The 19,302-nt window shown below is 35.9% G+C and overlaps 1 protein-coding gene across 2 annotated transcripts in view; it reads right to left on the bottom strand.

The window, feature by feature from the left end:
• Apoltp (Apolipoprotein lipid transfer particle) overlaps positions 1 to 19,302 on the bottom strand; it is a 6,186,292-nt gene that overhangs the window by 2,616,189 nt on the left and 3,550,801 nt on the right. For both annotated transcript variants that reach the window (XM_081762641.1, XM_081762640.1), the window contains exon 34: positions 10,929 to 11,180. In XM_081762641.1, coding sequence (XP_081618767.1) covers positions 10,929 to 11,180 — 252 coding nt within the window. The remainder of the gene's footprint in view (positions 1 to 10,928; positions 11,181 to 19,302) is intronic.

Raw genomic sequence — 19,302 nt, 5'->3', positions numbered from 1 at the left:
CGCCCATACTGAATTGGAAAGCTCTGACCAGAATTGAAGTCGGTCTTGTGTCAAGTGAGACATGTAGGTCAAGATGTGTAAGTCTGTTAGTGAGTCGTGGGTCAACAGGATGGGTCCCACTGCAATTCACCATCCACTGTAACCCACCATTAACCAGAGATCCACCATAACCTACAGACTCACTACGACCCACCCACACACTCTGCTTAGTGCATTGTATATAGCATCCTCTAAACCTTGGTAAATTTGTCTAAGTTTACTTTTTAGGGTCACTATTTTCTTTTTTTCTTTTTGGCATTTCTTTCTATTTATTTACCTCAGATGACTATATCTTACAAGGAGAAAGCAGACTTAGTTAAATGAATTTTCACGAGGTAGTAGTGCGTATTTGAAGTGTTAATGTTACAAACTGGGAGAGCGCCATAACCAGAAAGAGCCTAGAAAATGCGTCTTAAGGTTTCGACACTCCGTATATATGATACGACGCCTAAAATTACCAAGTGACGTTGTGGCAGAGTGACGAGCATTCACGATTCATGCATAAAGGATCGGGAGTTCGATTCCCGCTGGAGTCAATTTGTTTTTGCTTTTACCAAGGAAGTAGTCATTTATAACTACAAGTAAAATATTAATTCACCATATGTTCTTGTAATGCATGAAACAATAGGAATTTTTAAATCAGTTGTAAAACTTTTCAATCTTTCATGTGAACTAGATACAAATATAACCTATTTCGAAAAGTCGTTAAATGAAAAATGTTCATGACGATTCGTGTCTATATCTGTGGACAGAGTGCGAATTGCAAAGGGGATATTTCGGAAATCCCCTTTGGCTATAGCATTCATCCAGTATTCCCTAGCGGATTTCCCCTTCATCCCCCTTGCAATTCGCACACTGTCCCCAGGTATAGACACCAAACTTCGGGCATAACAACTGTGGTAACCGTAATACAGCAAATGATAATATATTTATGAAATAGTTTATATTTTGAATCTAGTTCACATAAAACATTGAAAAGTTTTACAACTGATTTGAAAATTCCTATCGTTTAGAATATATGAACATATAGTGAATTAATATTTTACTTGTAGTTATAAATGACTACTTTATTGGTAAAATCCAAAACAAGTTGACTCAAGCGGGAACCGAACGCTGGACCCTTTACACGAGAGTATTGAATTTTCCACACTCTGCCATACCGCCACTTGATAATTTTAGACGTCGTACCAAATATACAGCGAGTCAAAACTTTAAGACGCTTTTTCCCAGTTTTTTTTTTTTTTTTTGCTATTGCGCTCTCCCAGTTTAAATGTGCACTACTACTTAGCGAAAGATCGCCCCTAAGTTCATTTAACAAAGTCTGCCTTGTCCTTGTTAGATATACTCATCTCAGGTAAGTAAATAGAAACAAATGCAAAAGGAGAAGAAGGAAATGGAGATCCTAAAAGTAAAACGTAGATAAATTCACCACTCTTCAGAGGGTGCTATATACAATGCACTAAGCAGAGTGTGTCGGTGGGTCGTAGTCAGTATGTAGGTTATGTTGGGCCACGATCTACTTCATCTCTGGTGAGAGGCTTTCCAATTCAGTATGGGCGAGACAATATAGGCTTTGCTAAATCCGAGACGAGACGAGACAAAGCGTCTGTCTCGTCTCGTTTTCCTGGACGAGACGTGACAGGTCCTTTTCTGAACTCGTCGCGTTTTAAATGTCTCGAAAGCACTCCACAGCCCTCTCTTGTCCGATGATCAATTCTAACTTGTAAACTTGGTTACATTTCGAAGTCGCATGGCTTCCAATTTTACTTCTATTATTATGAGGTTTACGAAAGAAAATTAGACGAAAGGAGACTAGATAACAACTTGTCTCGTTTCGGAAACATGAGATGACAACGGGATAGCCACGAAACCAGTGGCGAATCTAGAAGCTAAAAACTGGGGGGCTGCCTGATTTTAGACTATGATAAGTATATCCTGACCTTACTATAAATTTTCAAAACTATATAAGTAATAGCTTAAATTATTTTAGTCAATCTGAAAGTAGGAGGGTCTAGGCCCCCGCCCTATAGCTAGATCCACCATTGCACAACGACGAAACACTGGCTTTTTCTCGCCTCTCTAAACGATACATTTTTACATGATGAAACGAAACAGGCAAGCATGTTGTGTCTAACGCATCATAACCATTTCTTTCAAAAAGTTCTGTTTTCATCTCACTATCAAATTATTTCTCAAAATCCGACCTTGGATCATCTTCTTTTCATTGACCACCATTGTTTCCTTCACTAACTTGTGTTCATAGTTGTAATTTAAAAAAAAATCCTATTTTCTTCGGTTTTCATTCTACCACTTGTGAAGGGGAATTGACATATGATAGGTTATAATGGTGTTGTGAATGTTTGTTGTGTGTCTAATTGTTTGAAACCAGTGTATATTTAGACAATCGATATTATGTGGCGTTAATTGCTTTCATCTATTACTACTTAACTGTCTATGTATGGTATATCGATAAGTGTACTGTTCTACGTTTCCCTTCGTAGAACAAAGTTGTTTGGAAGGTCTGCATTAAATGTAATGGAATTGTATAATAGTCTAGGCATGTAACTTTAATGGGGAAATGGAAGTTAGAACTACAAAATGAAGTATGGAAAGAGGGATCTTTATTGCTTTTTCCCTTGAAACGTTTGTAGTGCATTGCTTGTTCTGTTCACTGTATCGCTATCTGCCCTCCCTGTTTCATTCAGGCGTTATTCAGGATGTCTCGGTGGCTAGCCTCTGCATAGCAAAACTCATGAGTGTAATATGCATGATTCACTGTGTAACGTAGTGTTGCAATAACTTCGCTTTGTCGTTAACAAATATAGTGCTTTTGCTGTCTTGAGTATCAATAAAACTGGTTGTGGAAAAAATAACTGAATACGAATCTGCTAAAAGTCTACTTATATAGTTTAATATTGTAGTTTCAACATGGTCCCGCATCCCAAAACTTGTGATTGTTTTCACAGGACACATTTGGGGTGAAGGGGTGTTGTGTAATTCATAATATTTTGGCATTCGGATATTAGTGATATGTTGTTCGGATCTTGGAACCTTAGGTGATAACGCTATCAATTATTACTTTGCTGTTTTATGGCTGTTTGTATTCGGCATTCTTATTATGTAAGCGTCTATTTGTCATCTCGTTGATTTGAATGGAAACACCACACTCTCAGTTCCGGGAGCATCTCTCTCTTTCTTTCTCTCTCTCTCTCTACAATACGCACATTTCTGAAGAAAATTGCCTATCGTAGATACTCACATGGGCGAAATTCGGGAAATTTTCCAGTTTTTCTGGTCACTACCCTCTGATACAACCCCTGATTAAATGTACTTGCTTCCTCAATTTCATTGTCTCACTTCCCTAATAAAGTTCACCGAAATTTTAAACTCGTTTTCACTTAACATATTAAACGGGTAATACGCTCTCTTTTACCGCCTATCATGTGCTGTATGAATTATTTTTTTTAAATGAAAACATTGCTACTTAGAGCAGATTCGAACCGTCATTCTTTGGATTTGTAACCAAGCGCCTCAACCACTACACCAAGATCGTTGCTTGGTAAACGCTTAGTTGTTGGCATATTTGTTGTATTTGTATGTTATGTTCCCACTTCGACAATTTTTATTCTTCTTTCTCCGTTTGACAGCTGTTTCTGGCTTTCTCTTTCGGTGTCGTCCTTTATTTACACTATGCACTATTCGTATTCACAGCTTGTGCCCCTCTGCAATGTCTTATTCAGATTAGACTTTTCTTTTTGTCCCTCAGTAAACATTTGATTGAAGTAATTCTCATAATATCCATGGATGGTGCGCAGGAATGCCAGACTCAAAAATTACTTTCCTGACAGATAACACATCTCTGCAGTACACTAACAAGTCCTTTTTTAACAAAATATTGTGCGAATATCAAGTACCTTTGCCTGTAAAATGTAACGGACGTACCGTGTGCTAACAAATTTTTCACGCGGTCTTGACCCTAGAAATTCTGCTTTGTTCTTTGTCAGTCCCAGGTCCCGGACTAAATGATTTAATTCTGACTGAGTGAACAGAATAGGGCCCTCACCTGTGCCTACTTCAAACTCACAAGAACCTGACATGAACGTGTCATCCGGACATCCGAATCAAACATAGTCCATTCGATAAACAAAGCAAACATAAAAAATAGGTGTCAAGGATAACCGAGTAAGCCCCTGGGGCCCATTAACCGTGTAAGTATAAACAAAATTGTAGACTCACAGTGAAATAGCTATTGTATCAAAACTGTTCATTGGAAAATCATGGTTTATAGTTCATTCTCTTCAGCATGAAATAACCTTTCCAGAGATAGTCTGGATTGGAACCCATAACGTACTTGAATTGGTAAAATTTGAAAAATGTCAGGAAAATGTCATCTAAAAATCCCTCCCATCAAATTTGGCCCCGCTAGAGTGACCCAGAATAAAAGCACACACTCTAAGTGTATCACGAAAAATACTATCGGTGATGAGAAATGACTTTGGTGTTGGTGTTGATAGACGGAATAGATACATATGAGGGAAAAGCTTGTATAACAATACACGCTTTCTCCTCATACACAACTTGGAACACTCATCTCTTATCCCCAATAGTATTCTTCGACATAGAGTCGGTTTTGTGCTTTTACCCGGGGGCACTCCAGAGGGGTCCACACTTTATGGGAGTGATTTCTGGAGGATATTTTACCGAAATTTTCCTAATTTTTCCTATTCAAGTACGTCATGGACCTCAATACATAGTATCTCTGGAAAGGTTATTTCATGCTGAAAAGAATGAACTATACCTAGGTAAACCATAACTTTCCAATGAACGATGTTGATGCAATAGCTATTTCACTGCAAGTCTACGATTCCGTTTATAGTAACAGAGTTAATGGGCCCCAGGGGCTTACTCGGTTATCCATGGCACCTAACTTTTTGTGCATGAATATATGCTTGTTATGTTTATCGAATGGACTATGTTTGATTAGGATGTCCGGATGACAGGTTCATGTCCGTTCCTTGTCAATATAATCAGTCTCCTGCACGTCACTGTCGTCCGTATCTAATGTCTGCGAAGGCTGTGCTGTAGGTATCTCCAGGTCATGTGGAACAGGAAGAATTGCTGAGCGAATGTTGTTCAGATACTCAATAGTCTTTTGTTTTTTGTTGTTGAAAGCAGTAACCTTTTAAGAGCAGAAGTAGCAGTCGTCGGTATGATTCTGTTGCTCCCGCTAGACCAAGGGGATGCCAAATCGTAATGACTTCTTCTTTTCTGACGCCAACCGTAGTTTATCTTGTACACACATTTTGACGCCCGTTTGTATCTTCAAACACATTTCTGCGTCTTTTGTGATTGCAATATATGGCCTCAACTTACCTATAATAATCATAGTATAAATAGGAAGTGGCTTACATAAAGGCAACTTCTTTTTCTTTTTTCGTCCAGGGTACGATTTTCATTCATACTCATTATTTGACCTTCTACCGTGTCAAATATATCTTTAATCAATGATTAGTACCACATGGTCAACAGTATTGTCAAGTTTCGTTCCCAATAGCTTTTTCAGTTATTAGGAGCTCTTCTTGCGAACAGGCCGTGACTCCGAACTTATACAGTATTTTTTCTCGAAGGACGTCACGAGAGATACACACATATCCAAAACTTAATGTTGCAGCCCTAGAATTAGAACAAATAACACTATTCGAACTGCCAGTGCAAAGCTTAAACAAAAACGTAACAGTAGTTAAACTAAAGCTCGAATATCACCGGCAGTAGCACCCTCACGCGGCTTCTGGAGGAGGTATGATTATGAGAGTTATATTGCCATGTGGACTCATTCATGACGAGTCCCAATCTCAAACTCGACCATCTTTGAATTCTAACAATATTCGTGGCGTCAACAACATTTATGACGTAAAGCGGGTTTTATATCTTCCTGGAGTATCAGACTTTGGTTTCCTCATTTTACACCAAGCTGCAACGCATGAATCAAACCATGGAAAAAAAAATATACTATAGGTATGTTTGTGCTGTTTCTATGGTGGAAAGCAGAAGCTGTTCACTCAACCATAAACCAAAAATATTTTAATTCGAATATTTTCGACGAGCTTTTCGCTAGAAATATGAAAGGCAAAATACATTGTTCCTTATTTTCGGTTTGACCTTTCAAGCAAAGTATATTCACATTTTGTTTCACCACCTTAAGTTAATTCATTTCCGAGAATATGCACTTTTTTTTTATTTTCGAATTTTCAAGAATAACTTCGAACTTCAAAGGAATTTGAAGTTGATTTTTGGCTTGTCTTTGGATACGAGGTACCGGTTTTTGGTATAAATATCACATCAGTTCGTGTTAGGGCGCTTTTTACACCCTTATCCGGCAATACCCTTTGTTTTCTTTGTCACTACTTTATCCGTTTTATTAACCTTAAAAGTATGAATAATTAGTATAAGTTTCTTGTTTTTAAGTTTAATCAGTACTTATTACGCAAGTGCAGTAGAAATAGATGCAAATATCCTGTATCAAGCAAACAAGCGATGCCAAATTTATCATTCACGCGAATAAACATAAATTGAATCAGAAGTATATTGAATATTTGTATACATTGAAGAATCGAAAACAATAATTTAAATTTTTAAATGTGCTCTCGAATAAAATAATTTCAACCCTCGAAAAATAATAAGCATAAATCGAACGTTCTATTTGCACAAGAACACGTATAGAGAAGTCACGTATAGGTAGAGAGAAGTTAACTGCTTACAAGAAGCCTACCTAGGATTTCACAATATTCTAGCATTTAATTTTCTACAGAACTGAGATCAGAATAATATTTACTGTGGTTATTATTTCTAATGCGTTTCTATACAACTTTTAAATACTGCAGAGTGCTCCCAAAATAAGTATACAGACCAGCCTCGATCAGGTATGACATTTTAATTTATTACTCTTCTTGTAGTTCACCTCAACCATGGGTTGGTGGGCAACTTGGAAATTTTAAAACTTTTCTTTCCCTTGGGAGAGCTGTTTTATATTTTGTTATGGTCTCTTCTTTGTAATTGCATCTAGATATGCTATCCTTGGTCTTTCTCTTCCTGGTTTTCCTTCTGCCTTTCCCTCTATCAACACGGTAATAAAATCGGAGTGCCAAATAAGATGGACATGCATGTTGTTTCTTCTTTTTCCTATTATCTTCATGATCTGTCGTCCTTCATTCGCTTCCTTTAGCACATCTTCATCCATTTTCCTTTCGGTCCATGAGATGCCCAACATTCTGCGCCAACACAACATTTCTAATGATTCCAGCTTGTATGTTTCAGCTTTTATCAATGTCCACGTCTCTGATTCGTCAAGCGCCACGCTCCATACCACAGTCTTAACAAATCGCTTACGAATGTCCAACGGCACATTTCTCTTCTTTTCTTATTGAATGCTGTTTTAGCTTGCGCTACCCTGGAACTTACGTTTTTTTTTCACCCTTCCGTCCGAGAATATTAGACTTCTTAAATAGGAGAACGTTTTAACGTCTTCGATTTTCTCTTCATCTAATCATAGGTTTGCCGCTTCCTGTCCCGTTGTTGTGCACTTTATCATTTTGGTTTTCTTCTTATTTATCTTCATTTTGCATGTTTTTTTTTTCAGTTGGTCATTCAAGTTTGCAAGTGTTTTCTGCAAGTCTTTTTCGTTCTCCGCTATCAGTGCTTTGGCATTAACAAACATTATTGTTCTGAAAACCTGGCCATTTACTTTTACACCTTTTTCATTTCTATCAAATATCTTTTTTCATAGCCTTTTCTATCTAGACTTTGAACAGGACAGGTGAAAGCTCACATACTTGCCTTACTCCTTTACTTATTCTTGCTTTCTTCTATTCTCTTCGTACAACAGCTGTGTGGTTCCTGTAAAGTTGGTATATTATTATTGTGTCTCTGTAATCAATTTTCAGATTCTTCAACGCTCTAAATATGATATTTCAATCTACGTTGTCAAACGTTTATATATATATATATATATATATATATATATATATATATATATGTATATATACAAATGCTACCACAATTGTTTATTTATTCTGATGTGCTGTTTCATGATCAACCGTAGACACAGTATTGCTTCCGTTGTTCCCCTTTTTCCCCTGAATCCAAGCTGGACCTCCGATAGCAGTTCTTCGATTTTCCCTTCTATTCGTTGTGCGATAGTTTTGCACAGTATCTTTGAAGCATGGGAGAGCAAACTTAACGTTCTGTGTTCTTCATATTTCCGTGTGCGTTTTCTTCTTCGGGATAGGAACCAATAAGATTTACTCGAAGTCTCTTGGTATTTTTCGGGTGATGTACATTTCATTAATAAGATTAAACAGTTTTTTCTTTGTTTCCATTCCAAGATTCTTAGTCACTTCCGTTGGTATTTGGTCTATTCCTGGAGCTTTGTCATGTTGCATTTTCTCCAAAGCATTGTCGAATTCGCAATGCAAAATTGTTGGTCTTAACTCATTTTTATCGCCATCTTCTTCTTTCTCTATCTCTTTGTCGTTCACTATGACTCATTTGTGGAGATCTTCAAATTATTCCTTCCATCTTCTTGTCATCTTCCCCTCTTCTATTAGAGCTGCCCCGTCCTTTTCTATGATAATGTTTGTGAGTTTCTTTTTCACTTCTAACTTTTCTATGTGTCGTTTTTATGTTGCCTTTGACTCTCTTTTCTTCAATTTTCTTGCACAAGTTGTTTATTCAGTTTTCTTTGGCATTGCTTACTTATCTGTTGATGTGATTTCTGCACCTTCTGTATTCTATTTCTTTGTTTATCTTGGACTGTCTTTCTTTCCCAATCACTTGCAATATTTCTTCTGTTATCCAAGGTTTATATTGGGATCTCATTTATCTCCCTATGTGCTCGTCGGCTGATTTTGTAATCCCTACTTTCATAGCTTCAAAATCGAGTTGATGTCATCACCCGCTAAAGCTACCTTGAACGTCTCTTCGTCTGTTGCAGTTGAAAATTCCCTTTTCGTCTTTTCGTCTCTTCTTAGCTTGATTGTGTTCAATAGTTTGTTTGGTGCTACCACTCTTTTTTCTTTAGCCGGAGTTCGCTCTTCTTCAAAACTAAATTACGGTCTGAGTCAATATCTGCACCTGGGCAGCTCTTACACTCCTTCACTTGATTTCTAAATACGTGTCTGACCTGTATATAGTCTATTTGGTATCTTTTTGTCTACTGGTCTTGTCCAGGTGTATCTTCTTAGTGGTTGTTCGATTAGAGTGAAATGAAATGAAATGAAATTTTTGAGGTTTTCGTCCCGCGGTTATGCCGGTTAGGCTAAAGGAGACGGTGATGATGAGAGATGAATGAAAAATGGTGGAATGAAGAAAGTGGGAAGAAACGGGAGAACCCCGAGAAAACCCACGTACACGGTGTTTGTCCACCACAAAGTTCACTTGGCGGGAGCAGGGTTTGAACCCGGGACCACAAGCACCAGAGGTGAACGCTCTACCACTGAGCCACCGCGGCCCCATTGTTCGAGTAGAGTGTTTGTTACAGTCAGATTATGGATTTTGCACAACTCAACTAGTCGTGTGCCTCTCGCATTCGTTTCTCCTAAACCGAAATTCCCAGTTACATTCTATTATTTGCTTTCTACCACTACTGTGGTCGAGTCACCCATGATGATTAAATTGTCCTAGTCAAACGTTGATCAATATTTCTTCTATTTTCTCATAGGTTTCTTCTACTTCCTCATCTGTGTAGCTAGATGTAGGTATATTTACTTGGATTATCGCCTTATTCCTCGATCCGGTTGCTATCTTCAACATTTCTATCGTTTCACTGGATCTCTAGCTGCTATAACGTTCTGTCCTATCTCCTTATTCAAGAGGAAACTGACTGCTGCTGCACCGTTTACACCTCCTGAGTAAATCATTCTGAAGCCCCCGCTCCACATGTCCGCTGCATCGGGCCACTTAATTTCGTTGTTTCCCAAGATATCTATCTTCATGCGTTCAATTACTTTCTTCAGGTTTTCTAGTTTCCCGCACTGTAATAGCGATCTCACAATCCAGATTCCTATCCTGCAGTGGTTTCGTTTGATGACGACCGAGGACGGCCTGCTTTGTTTCCCTCCACTGCCTGGGACTACCCTCTATGAAACAGTAGTTTCGTATTCCCTAATATTACATTTTCATATTTTACTTTCCATGTTGTTTTCTAGCTACTGGGAAAGGTGGTGGCATTCCAAATTCTTACACCTCACAGTGAAACAACCGTATAAGACATCCTGTGCCTGTCTGTTTTTGCCCACATCTGAGCCTTGGCGATGTCAATCATCTTGAGCCTCAGTAAGGTAATGTTAAAGCTGCTTCCCACTATCATAATATCTCTCTTGGTCTCGCTCTTATCTCTAAAGACCTGTCCGGCATGTGAAGCCCTCTGATAGCAAAGCCATCTCCGGCATAACTCTTGGGATTATTAGAGCACGCAACTCCCCTCCCCCAATCGCGGGAAGGTGGAGGTATTGAGGGAGGGTTAAGACAATGAATTTGTTTGCTTTGGTTTGTTCCGAGCTTAAGATATAAGTGAAAATAAATTAAGAACAGATAATGAAGAAACTAAGTGAATACCTCTATGTATAACAATAAGTAAATGATATAATATGGCATGACCGATCAGTACGGGACTGTAAACCAATTTTTACGCCAGTCTGTATAACACGTTATAAAATATCTAAAACATCACCTTCATCACTGTTATTTATCCAACAAAATACGTACGTATAGGGAAACCACTATGATTTGATACATTTTAATGATTAATTAGGTGTAATATTAAGGAAAGAAGGAAATAAATTGGTTGATACTTACATACTAATGAATTAAGGCAGATCAAGTTGTAAGCTCACCTCTAAATCTAGTTCATCATGAAGTATTGCTGTTCCGTCCGGTAACGTTAATGATGCATCTGTGTAAAATACAGTTCCTCTTTCTTCGATATCGACTACCCCACGTATTGTTGGGTAAAGTATAGTGTCTATTTCGAGAAGTCCTTTCCAGTTAAATAATTCCTCGTAGTCATAATCTTCTAGTGAACCCTGATCTTCTTTAGAAGATTCCAAGTGCGGATATTTTGGTCCACCTTCTGCTTTTATTCCTAACTGGAATTAAAGCGTGCATGACAAGTTTAGAATAATTCTTAGTTACTTTTTATTTAGTAAATAGTACATTATATATATATATATATATATATATATATATATATATATATATATATATATATATATATATATATATATATATATATATATATATATATCGCTAGAAAAATATATGATGATACCGTATTCTATGTTCAAAAACCTAGACTTGCAGTAGCCCATAGATCGCTTATTCACATGCTTCCTACTGAATTCAACATGCTTCCACGTAATGTAGAAAAAAAATATTTATGAGATAATTGCCAGTCCATGTTGTACAAAATTAAGTTGTAAACTTGATATGTAAATATTTGTTAATATTTCGCTTGTATTCTGCTATATTTTTGTTGTTACTGTCTCTGCATGTTTTTTATTGACTGTGTTAATTCTGTGAAAATATTTTTAAGTGTTTGACTGTATAATGGCCAACATTCTGTATCTGGTACCATACATATTCACATAAGTAAGTAAATAAATAAAACACACTACATACCTAGTACTTCCCATTATATATTAAACTTCAATTTTAAGCAAGAAAATGCTACAATTAGTTGTATTGTTCAAGTTTATGATATTATTCCATAATATAATTTTCGTAAAATTCGTTGTACTATTTTACGTTGCTGAATATAATACTGGAATCTAAGCGGTACACTAGACCTATGGCCATATCAAACTTTAGTGAAGTTACATCAAATTAGTTTAAGTATTTGCTGTCACGCGTATATAATAATCATCATCATCACCAAAGCTATTCTACCATTATTGGCAGGTCTCTTGCTGCAGCTGAGAAGCTTCCATGCTCCACGGTCTTCCTCTAACCTGTTCCTCTACACGTGCGATTTTTCTGTTATGATATCGTCCATTGATTAAAGACCCCCTACTACAACTACCACGATACCCTCCAGAACGTTCCTCACGATACAGTTCCATCTTAGCCAATGCCCCAAACAGTTTATTTTCTCGATCTTAATAAAAATTAAAATTGCTTTTCCCCCACCAATTCTACCACACTCTCATTCGTTTTCTGCTTCTCTTCATTCTTCTCGACAGTTACATATTGAAAGTTTCCAGTTTATATATATATTTACATCAGCTAATGCTTATGACAACAAACACTATTCGAAGCTTTCTTGCACCCACTGGAAAACGTGAAGTATATTAATATTTATTTGCATATATTGTTATTGTAGACGGTTCCCATAATGCCCACCGACTTCCATTTTACAAAATTTGAGAAATAAATTTCGCTTTTTGTTTTGTGGTCAATTTCAAGGCATTTTGTTATACTATCATTAAGAAACCCATATACATCATATTACGAATCAATCATTATGGAAAAATTTAATGTGTTACACTCAGCAGTGGTACCAATCTTTGAAAGTTTCATTTACAACTTTTTTATTTTTTTTATTTTTTAATTGATTTTGTGAGTAATGGTGCATTCAGTATAAAGGTACAAGATTGCTCTCTCTCTCTCTCTGTGTGTGTGTTTATCTGTGTGTGTGTGTGTGTTCCTAGTTTCCGGTATAAGCGTGTGGACACTACCAGGTATGCTTCTGTGTGTACATATGCTAGTGTGTGTGTGTGTGGCGGTTGTATATGAAGTATTAATTGGGATCGCGTAGTGGAACTGATCGATATTAGTACGTGCATACGTGCGGCCGTTACTTCACACGATAACTTTGGACGAATGCGATTTTTTTAAATTCTGCTTTTTGCAATAAATAAGTAGAGTGATTCCTCTCGAGGGAGTTCCTTAATAGAGGTGATTCGCCAACTTCAAGTGGTAGAAATGGGTCATTTCCTATTTTAACGTTGATCACTATAGAGCGGAAATGGTAATAAATTTTAAGAAGCAGTTTCCGGCAATCGATAAAGGGTATCAAGGATAACTTTCAGCTTCATCATTAACATCCTGGTAAAACCGGAAGAGATAGAAATTAACCTAACTATGACTTCTGGCTTCAAATTAATCCACATAGTGGGATAGGAAGAAGCTGTTTTAGTAATTAATATAGCGTTGTGGGAATAAATATCGTCTTCTCTCTTAAACTTCCAATCAAGTCGGAAGTAACAAAACTCACTACTTTCCACTTTAGTGTTGATTACAACAGATTAAAACGATACGAAATAGCTAGAAGAGGTTTTCCGAAATCAATTAAGTGTCCCAAGAATATGTTCTATCTCGACTCCAATCTTTCTATTAAAACTTGAAGTGGTAGAAATCAATCGCTTCCGGTTATAACATTGAGCGTTATAGAATGGATAGCGAGAAAGCTTTTTTATTTAATTCATTAAGTGCTCCAAGAGTATATTCCATCTCGGCAGTAACCCCCCTACTCAAATGGGAAGTGAAATAAATACACTAGAGCTTCTGGTTCCCAAACCACTACATAAAATATAACATGATCATCTTTAAGATTTTATTATTATTAGGATCACGTAGTTATCGGTTATGAATAATGTTAGCACGTACGTACATACATACGTCCATTACTTCGAAAGGTAACATTTGAAAGGATGCGAATTTTATATATATTTTTTTTTCAATAAGAAGATAGTGTGATTTTCTCGAAAGAGTTCATTAATAGAGTAGATTCGACAAACAAAATGGTAGAAATGAGTTATTTCAGGTTTTAGCGTTGATCAATATAAAACAGAAACGGTAATCGATAGCGAAAAGCGGTTCTCGGCAATCGATTATACGTTTCAATGGAATCTCTCATCTTATTCTTAACATTCTAGTAGAACTGGAAATGGTAGAGATGAGCCATTTACGGTTTTAGCATTTATTACTATAGAGCAAAAACGATAATAGATAACGAGAAGATGTTTCTGGCAATCAATTAAACTTATCAAGGATAACCTTCTTCACATTTAACAAGCTAGTAAATTCTGAAAATAACAGAATTGAGCCATTTCCGGTTTCAACGTTGATCATTATAGAGCGAAAACGATAATGGATAGTAAGAAGCAGTTTTCGGCAATCAATAAAGCGTTCCAGGAGTAACTTTCATCTTCGTAATTAACACCCTAGTAAAAAGAAAGTGTAGAAATCACCTATAACTTCCGGTTTCAATTTAATTTACATAGATCATAAACTATAAGATATAGGGAGAAGCAGTTTTATGGAATCAATTTAACGTTGTGGGAACAGGAAAGTTATTATCTCTCATAAACTCCAAACCGGAAGTAGAAAAACCCAACTACTTCCGGTTTTAGTGTTGATCCAATAGATTAGAAAATATAACTGATAAGAAGAAAGGGTTTTCTATAATAGTTTAGTGTCCCAAGAATATGTTCTCTCTCACCTCTAACCTTTATACTAAAAGCTATAAATAACTTCCGGTTATAAATTGAGTGTTATATATTGGAGAGCTAGAAAGGATTTTATGTAATTCATCAAGTACCCCAAGAGTGTATTCCATCTCGACAGTAATCTCTCTATTAATACCAGAAAAGAAAGAAATATGATACATCCTCCGGTATCCGTATTAATTGAGAACATATTGCGTCATGGGTTTACGTTTTTTACTAGGGTTTATTTTTAATTTAAATACTAGCCGGATGTTTACTAAATTTTGTGAGCTACTAGCCCATTCGCTAAGGAATAAGTACTGGTATATTCTGTGGTCAAACACGGCAAAGAACAGGGTGGGCACGGGTTGCATTTCATACCTTTTTTTTTCGGTAACGAATTAGCCAGCAGCATTTTCCTGATAACTATTACCCGAATCGGAACAAACTTTCGGAGGTGGGCAGCCCTCAACATAATTAAGATCTCTACATTTGCTGGCCGAGCTTGGCCAATTTTGAGCTTGACTTGCGTGTGGTTATTTATTTCTCGGTAATCTCTTACCAGATCCAATCTAAAGTATTTGCCATTACAGAAAGCCGCTCGTCCCTATTTATTGATTTTCCTTCAAGGTAAAACCGGAAATGGTTTATTTCTACCACTTTCGGTTGGTAACGAAAGGAGATGAAAGGTATTCATGGAATACTTAATCAATTGCCGAAAACCTTTTTTGTTTTATAGTGGTCAACGTTAAAACTTGGAAATGGTTGATTTCTACCACTTTCGGTTTATGGATCACTTCAATTAACTAGCTACTCCGAAATAATTACTCTACCCATAGTCAGGGTTGGGTAATTACGCGTAAAAAAGATTTTCTACGTGACGCGTAAAATACACGTAAAAACGCGTAATTTATGTCAAATACGTAAAATACGTAAAAATCAGAAACAGGTCTACAAATTAAAATAAAACGTTCTACGCGGTGAGCTTTAAAAAAAATTTTCCTAAAATTGTATGGAATCTAGCTGGATTTTGCAAAACTTAATCTGTAAGCATAAACTGGGAATTTTGTATTGGCTTTGTAAAGTAGCATTGTATAATACGGTTTGCACGCGTGACTGTTCAAAACCCATTTCATCATGTTTCATGTTTTAAATCCTCTGTAATCGAGAAAAGTTTTATGTCAAACAAGCCGTGGGAGAAACTATTGTGCAATACAACAACAATGGTAAGCCTTCGTGGTCTCTATTTGTGGCGACTCTCTGGTCTCCATTTGTGACGAATGACTGAGAAAAGCATCACGAACAAGTAGAGGAGTTTCTGTTGGAAAACCTCGGCCTTTCAGGAATAACTAGCTACCAGCAATATCGGGGAAGGTGGAAAATTTGAAGAACTTATGAAGAAGGGAATTACAACTCCATACACATTCTGGTATTTCGCTACTCGGCAACATAAGGAGTTGGAATTTGCTATGAAGTTCTGAACATCCTAGCATCTTCAGCGCAATTTGAAAGACTTTTCTCAAATTGGTCCTTTGTCCATAACGTCACAAGGTACCGGCTCAGCTTCGAACATTCGAAGAAACTACTTCAAATATACTTTACCCTCAAATTATAAGACCACTCAACTTATGAATATTAGTGTGATTAAGAGTATTGTATTCGAATTATACTTAACTAAAATGGAAATGGCATGTAACATTTTTTTAGAATTAAAATAATGGCTAAGTTTTAAATGAAATGATATATTCAGTGTTATTGGAACCAAGTGAAATATATTCAGTATTCAAACTAGGAAGAAAGACAAATTGTTTCTTTCCAAAAACAACGAAGAAAAGAGTAGTTCAATATTCTGTTGAGTATTTTCTTCAGTTTTGTCTATTTATTATGAGCATTAAAAATTTCTACATTAAAAGTTCAAATGACAGTCAAGTGCTAAGGGAAGTACTATATTTAGTGTTGTTGTTGGACTTCGAAGAAAAGAGGAAAATAAATGAGTTCATTCCGAAAAATGTAGTATAATGTTCTGTTGGGTGCTTTTATATTTTTTCAGTTGTGTGTTTAAAATGAGAATCTAATAACTTTTACATATAAAATTCAATATGTCCCAGTGCTAAGTGAAGTGGTATATATAGTATCGTTGGGACGTGGAAGAAAAACAAATCAGTTTATTCTAAAATTTCATTATTTCAATATTCAGTTCAGTATTTTTCGTATGAGTTATGTGTGTGTGTTAGTGTGTTATGAAGGTGAAATGAGCCTAACAGTCAATCTCTTTTTCTTCTCTAATAGAAGTTTCATAGTATACTGAAATGTTTCGAGTTTTATATTAAAAGCTGCAAAGATATAACAATAAATTGTTATAATCAAAAGGTTACTTGATACTTTCAAACATATCCGAACCAACACATATTTTTAATGTGTGTGCTTATATGTTGGGTGGTTGTGCTTGTGTGTGAGCTAATAGGTGCAAATTAGTAGTGGGCCGGCGAGGGGCTAACCAAAATTATGTGTTATTACTATGATTTGGCATGAAATCATTACTTTTAAATATAATGTTTAGAAGATAATAATGTTTTAATGCTTAAAAATGATCTTAGTTTTAATGAACGAAATATAGTTTTCTACGTCTGCGTAAAAAACTGGTTTTCTACATGACGTATATTACTAGTAAATTACTCGTAATTTATGTAAAATACGTTACAAGTAAATTACCTTGCCAACCCTGCCCATAGTTTACCAAAAAAAAAAAAAATAGAAATTCCCTTCTTTCTTTCAAGAGCTATCGTGCGCAGTAACTTAGTCGCAGCAGCTTTCGTGGTCTATTATTATTATTATTATTATTATTATTATTATTATTATTATTATCATTATTATTATTATTATTATTATTATTATTATTATTATTATTAAGTATTCTACCTGTTGGCAGGCACTGGGACTAATGGGAGATGTGAGTGTGATTGTGTGTTTTCTTAGGTTCTGGTCTGGAAATTCTTCTTTCACCTTTCTCAATCTTCAGCTTCCTCTTTTAATTCCCAATATTTGATTCCATTTTTCAAATCATCGACCAACTGCAATCTTCTTACTATTCCTTTCTTACCTTTCATCTCTTACTTTCAACTTTTGTCTTTCTCAGTGGGTTGAGAAGTGGCTAATCTGGTTCCCTATAATTATTACCAGACTGCAGTTTCCTCTATCTATTTTTGAATATTATTTTTAAGAAATTGAATTATTATTATTATTATTATTACTATTATTATTACTATTGCTTCCATGTTCTGTTATTCTTTTAACTGTTAGAGGAAAGCTTCATTTTCTCTACAGTCTCAATTTATCTATAATGGTACTTCGGTATTATACTTAATGTTTATTTAACTAAAGAAATAGCGGATCTAGTTGTATGGAGCCTCCATTTCATGTTAGCCTTCGGTGATCATTTAGTACTGTTCAGCGAAGTAATTTAACAGAAGTACAATGTTCTTGTAATGTACCATTACAGTTGAAAGTAATGGCAACTATTTTTTTTACTCACACTATATCTAGTGATTTTTTAATTGGATTTTGGTTTAATTACACGATGTTTATATTCTCTTTACTTCAAACTAATGTAATGAATCGAAAGGGATCAATAGGAATCATATTTTCACCGAATAACATATTCATTTATATTCTGATTAATTGTAAACTCTATTTTCACATATACAAGTTGAATAGTTACAAGGTTTACCATTCTGACGTCATACCGAAACATAGTTCCGCCATTGCTTATAAATTTTCTTAATTTCAGACCAATGTAGAATTTGGCCAGGTAACTAAAATTTCTCTAACCTATCTCACTAGTCCATAGTCACTTTCAGATCCGGTTATATCTGGATTTCACCAATTTCTATTTGCTTTGTAATTTCCGCGGCTGAAAGACTTCGCCCTGATTGGAGGAATCCTCCTATCCCTGTCGTTTTCGGCGCAACGTTATCATTCTCATCACATACATTTCAACAAGCATAGCCTGTGACATCGACTGCCACATATTTGCTGGTAAGGACTTAAATTTCGACTCTTAGAAAGCGTGAAGTTGGCCCAACCATCTTAAAACCTATATATCTCAAGAATAAATTGAGCACTAATTCTGCGACAATACGGGATTGAAAGCACTAATTAAGCAATAATTCGTGACATGAAAATTTTTGATTTCTTTCGAAGTGTTTGGGCCACCTCACATTTGCCCCAAAAATACATATGCCGGTATGCCCTTATTTATTGAGCACTAATTCTGGTACCATGCGAGATGAAGAGAACTAATAAACCACTAATTACCTGTATCATTTAATTTGAATTTTGAAACAACTTTTAGTGCGGATTGATTTCTTTCAAAGTGGTTGGGCCAACTCACATTTACCCCAAAAATATATATGCCCCGTATGCCCATATTTATTTTCCAGTAATTCTGGGGCTCTATGGGATGAAGAGCAGTAATTAAGCACTAATTATCTATACCGTTTAATTTGAAATTTCAAAACAAATTTTAGAAAACGTAACCATTTTAATAATCAACATATCCCGAGAATAAATTGAGCACAAATCTTGGGACCACATGGGAGTGAAAGAAATAATTAAGCACTAATTCGGGGCAAGAAAATTTTTGATTTCTCTCGAAGTGGTTGGGGCACCTCACATTTGCCCCAAAAATACATATGCCGGTATGCCCTTATTTATTGAGCACTAATTCTGGTACCATGCGGGATGAAGAAAAATAATAAACCACTAATTACCAGTATCATTTAAT

This window comes from Thermobia domestica, chromosome 6 (genome assembly GCF_964235325.1).
Source record: "Thermobia domestica chromosome 6, izTheDome1.hap1.1, whole genome shotgun sequence".
NCBI lineage: Eukaryota > Metazoa > Arthropoda > Insecta > Zygentoma > Lepismatidae > Thermobia > Thermobia domestica.
Note: the sequence above shows the minus strand (reverse complement) of the source record. Positions and strands in the feature narration are given on the sequence as shown.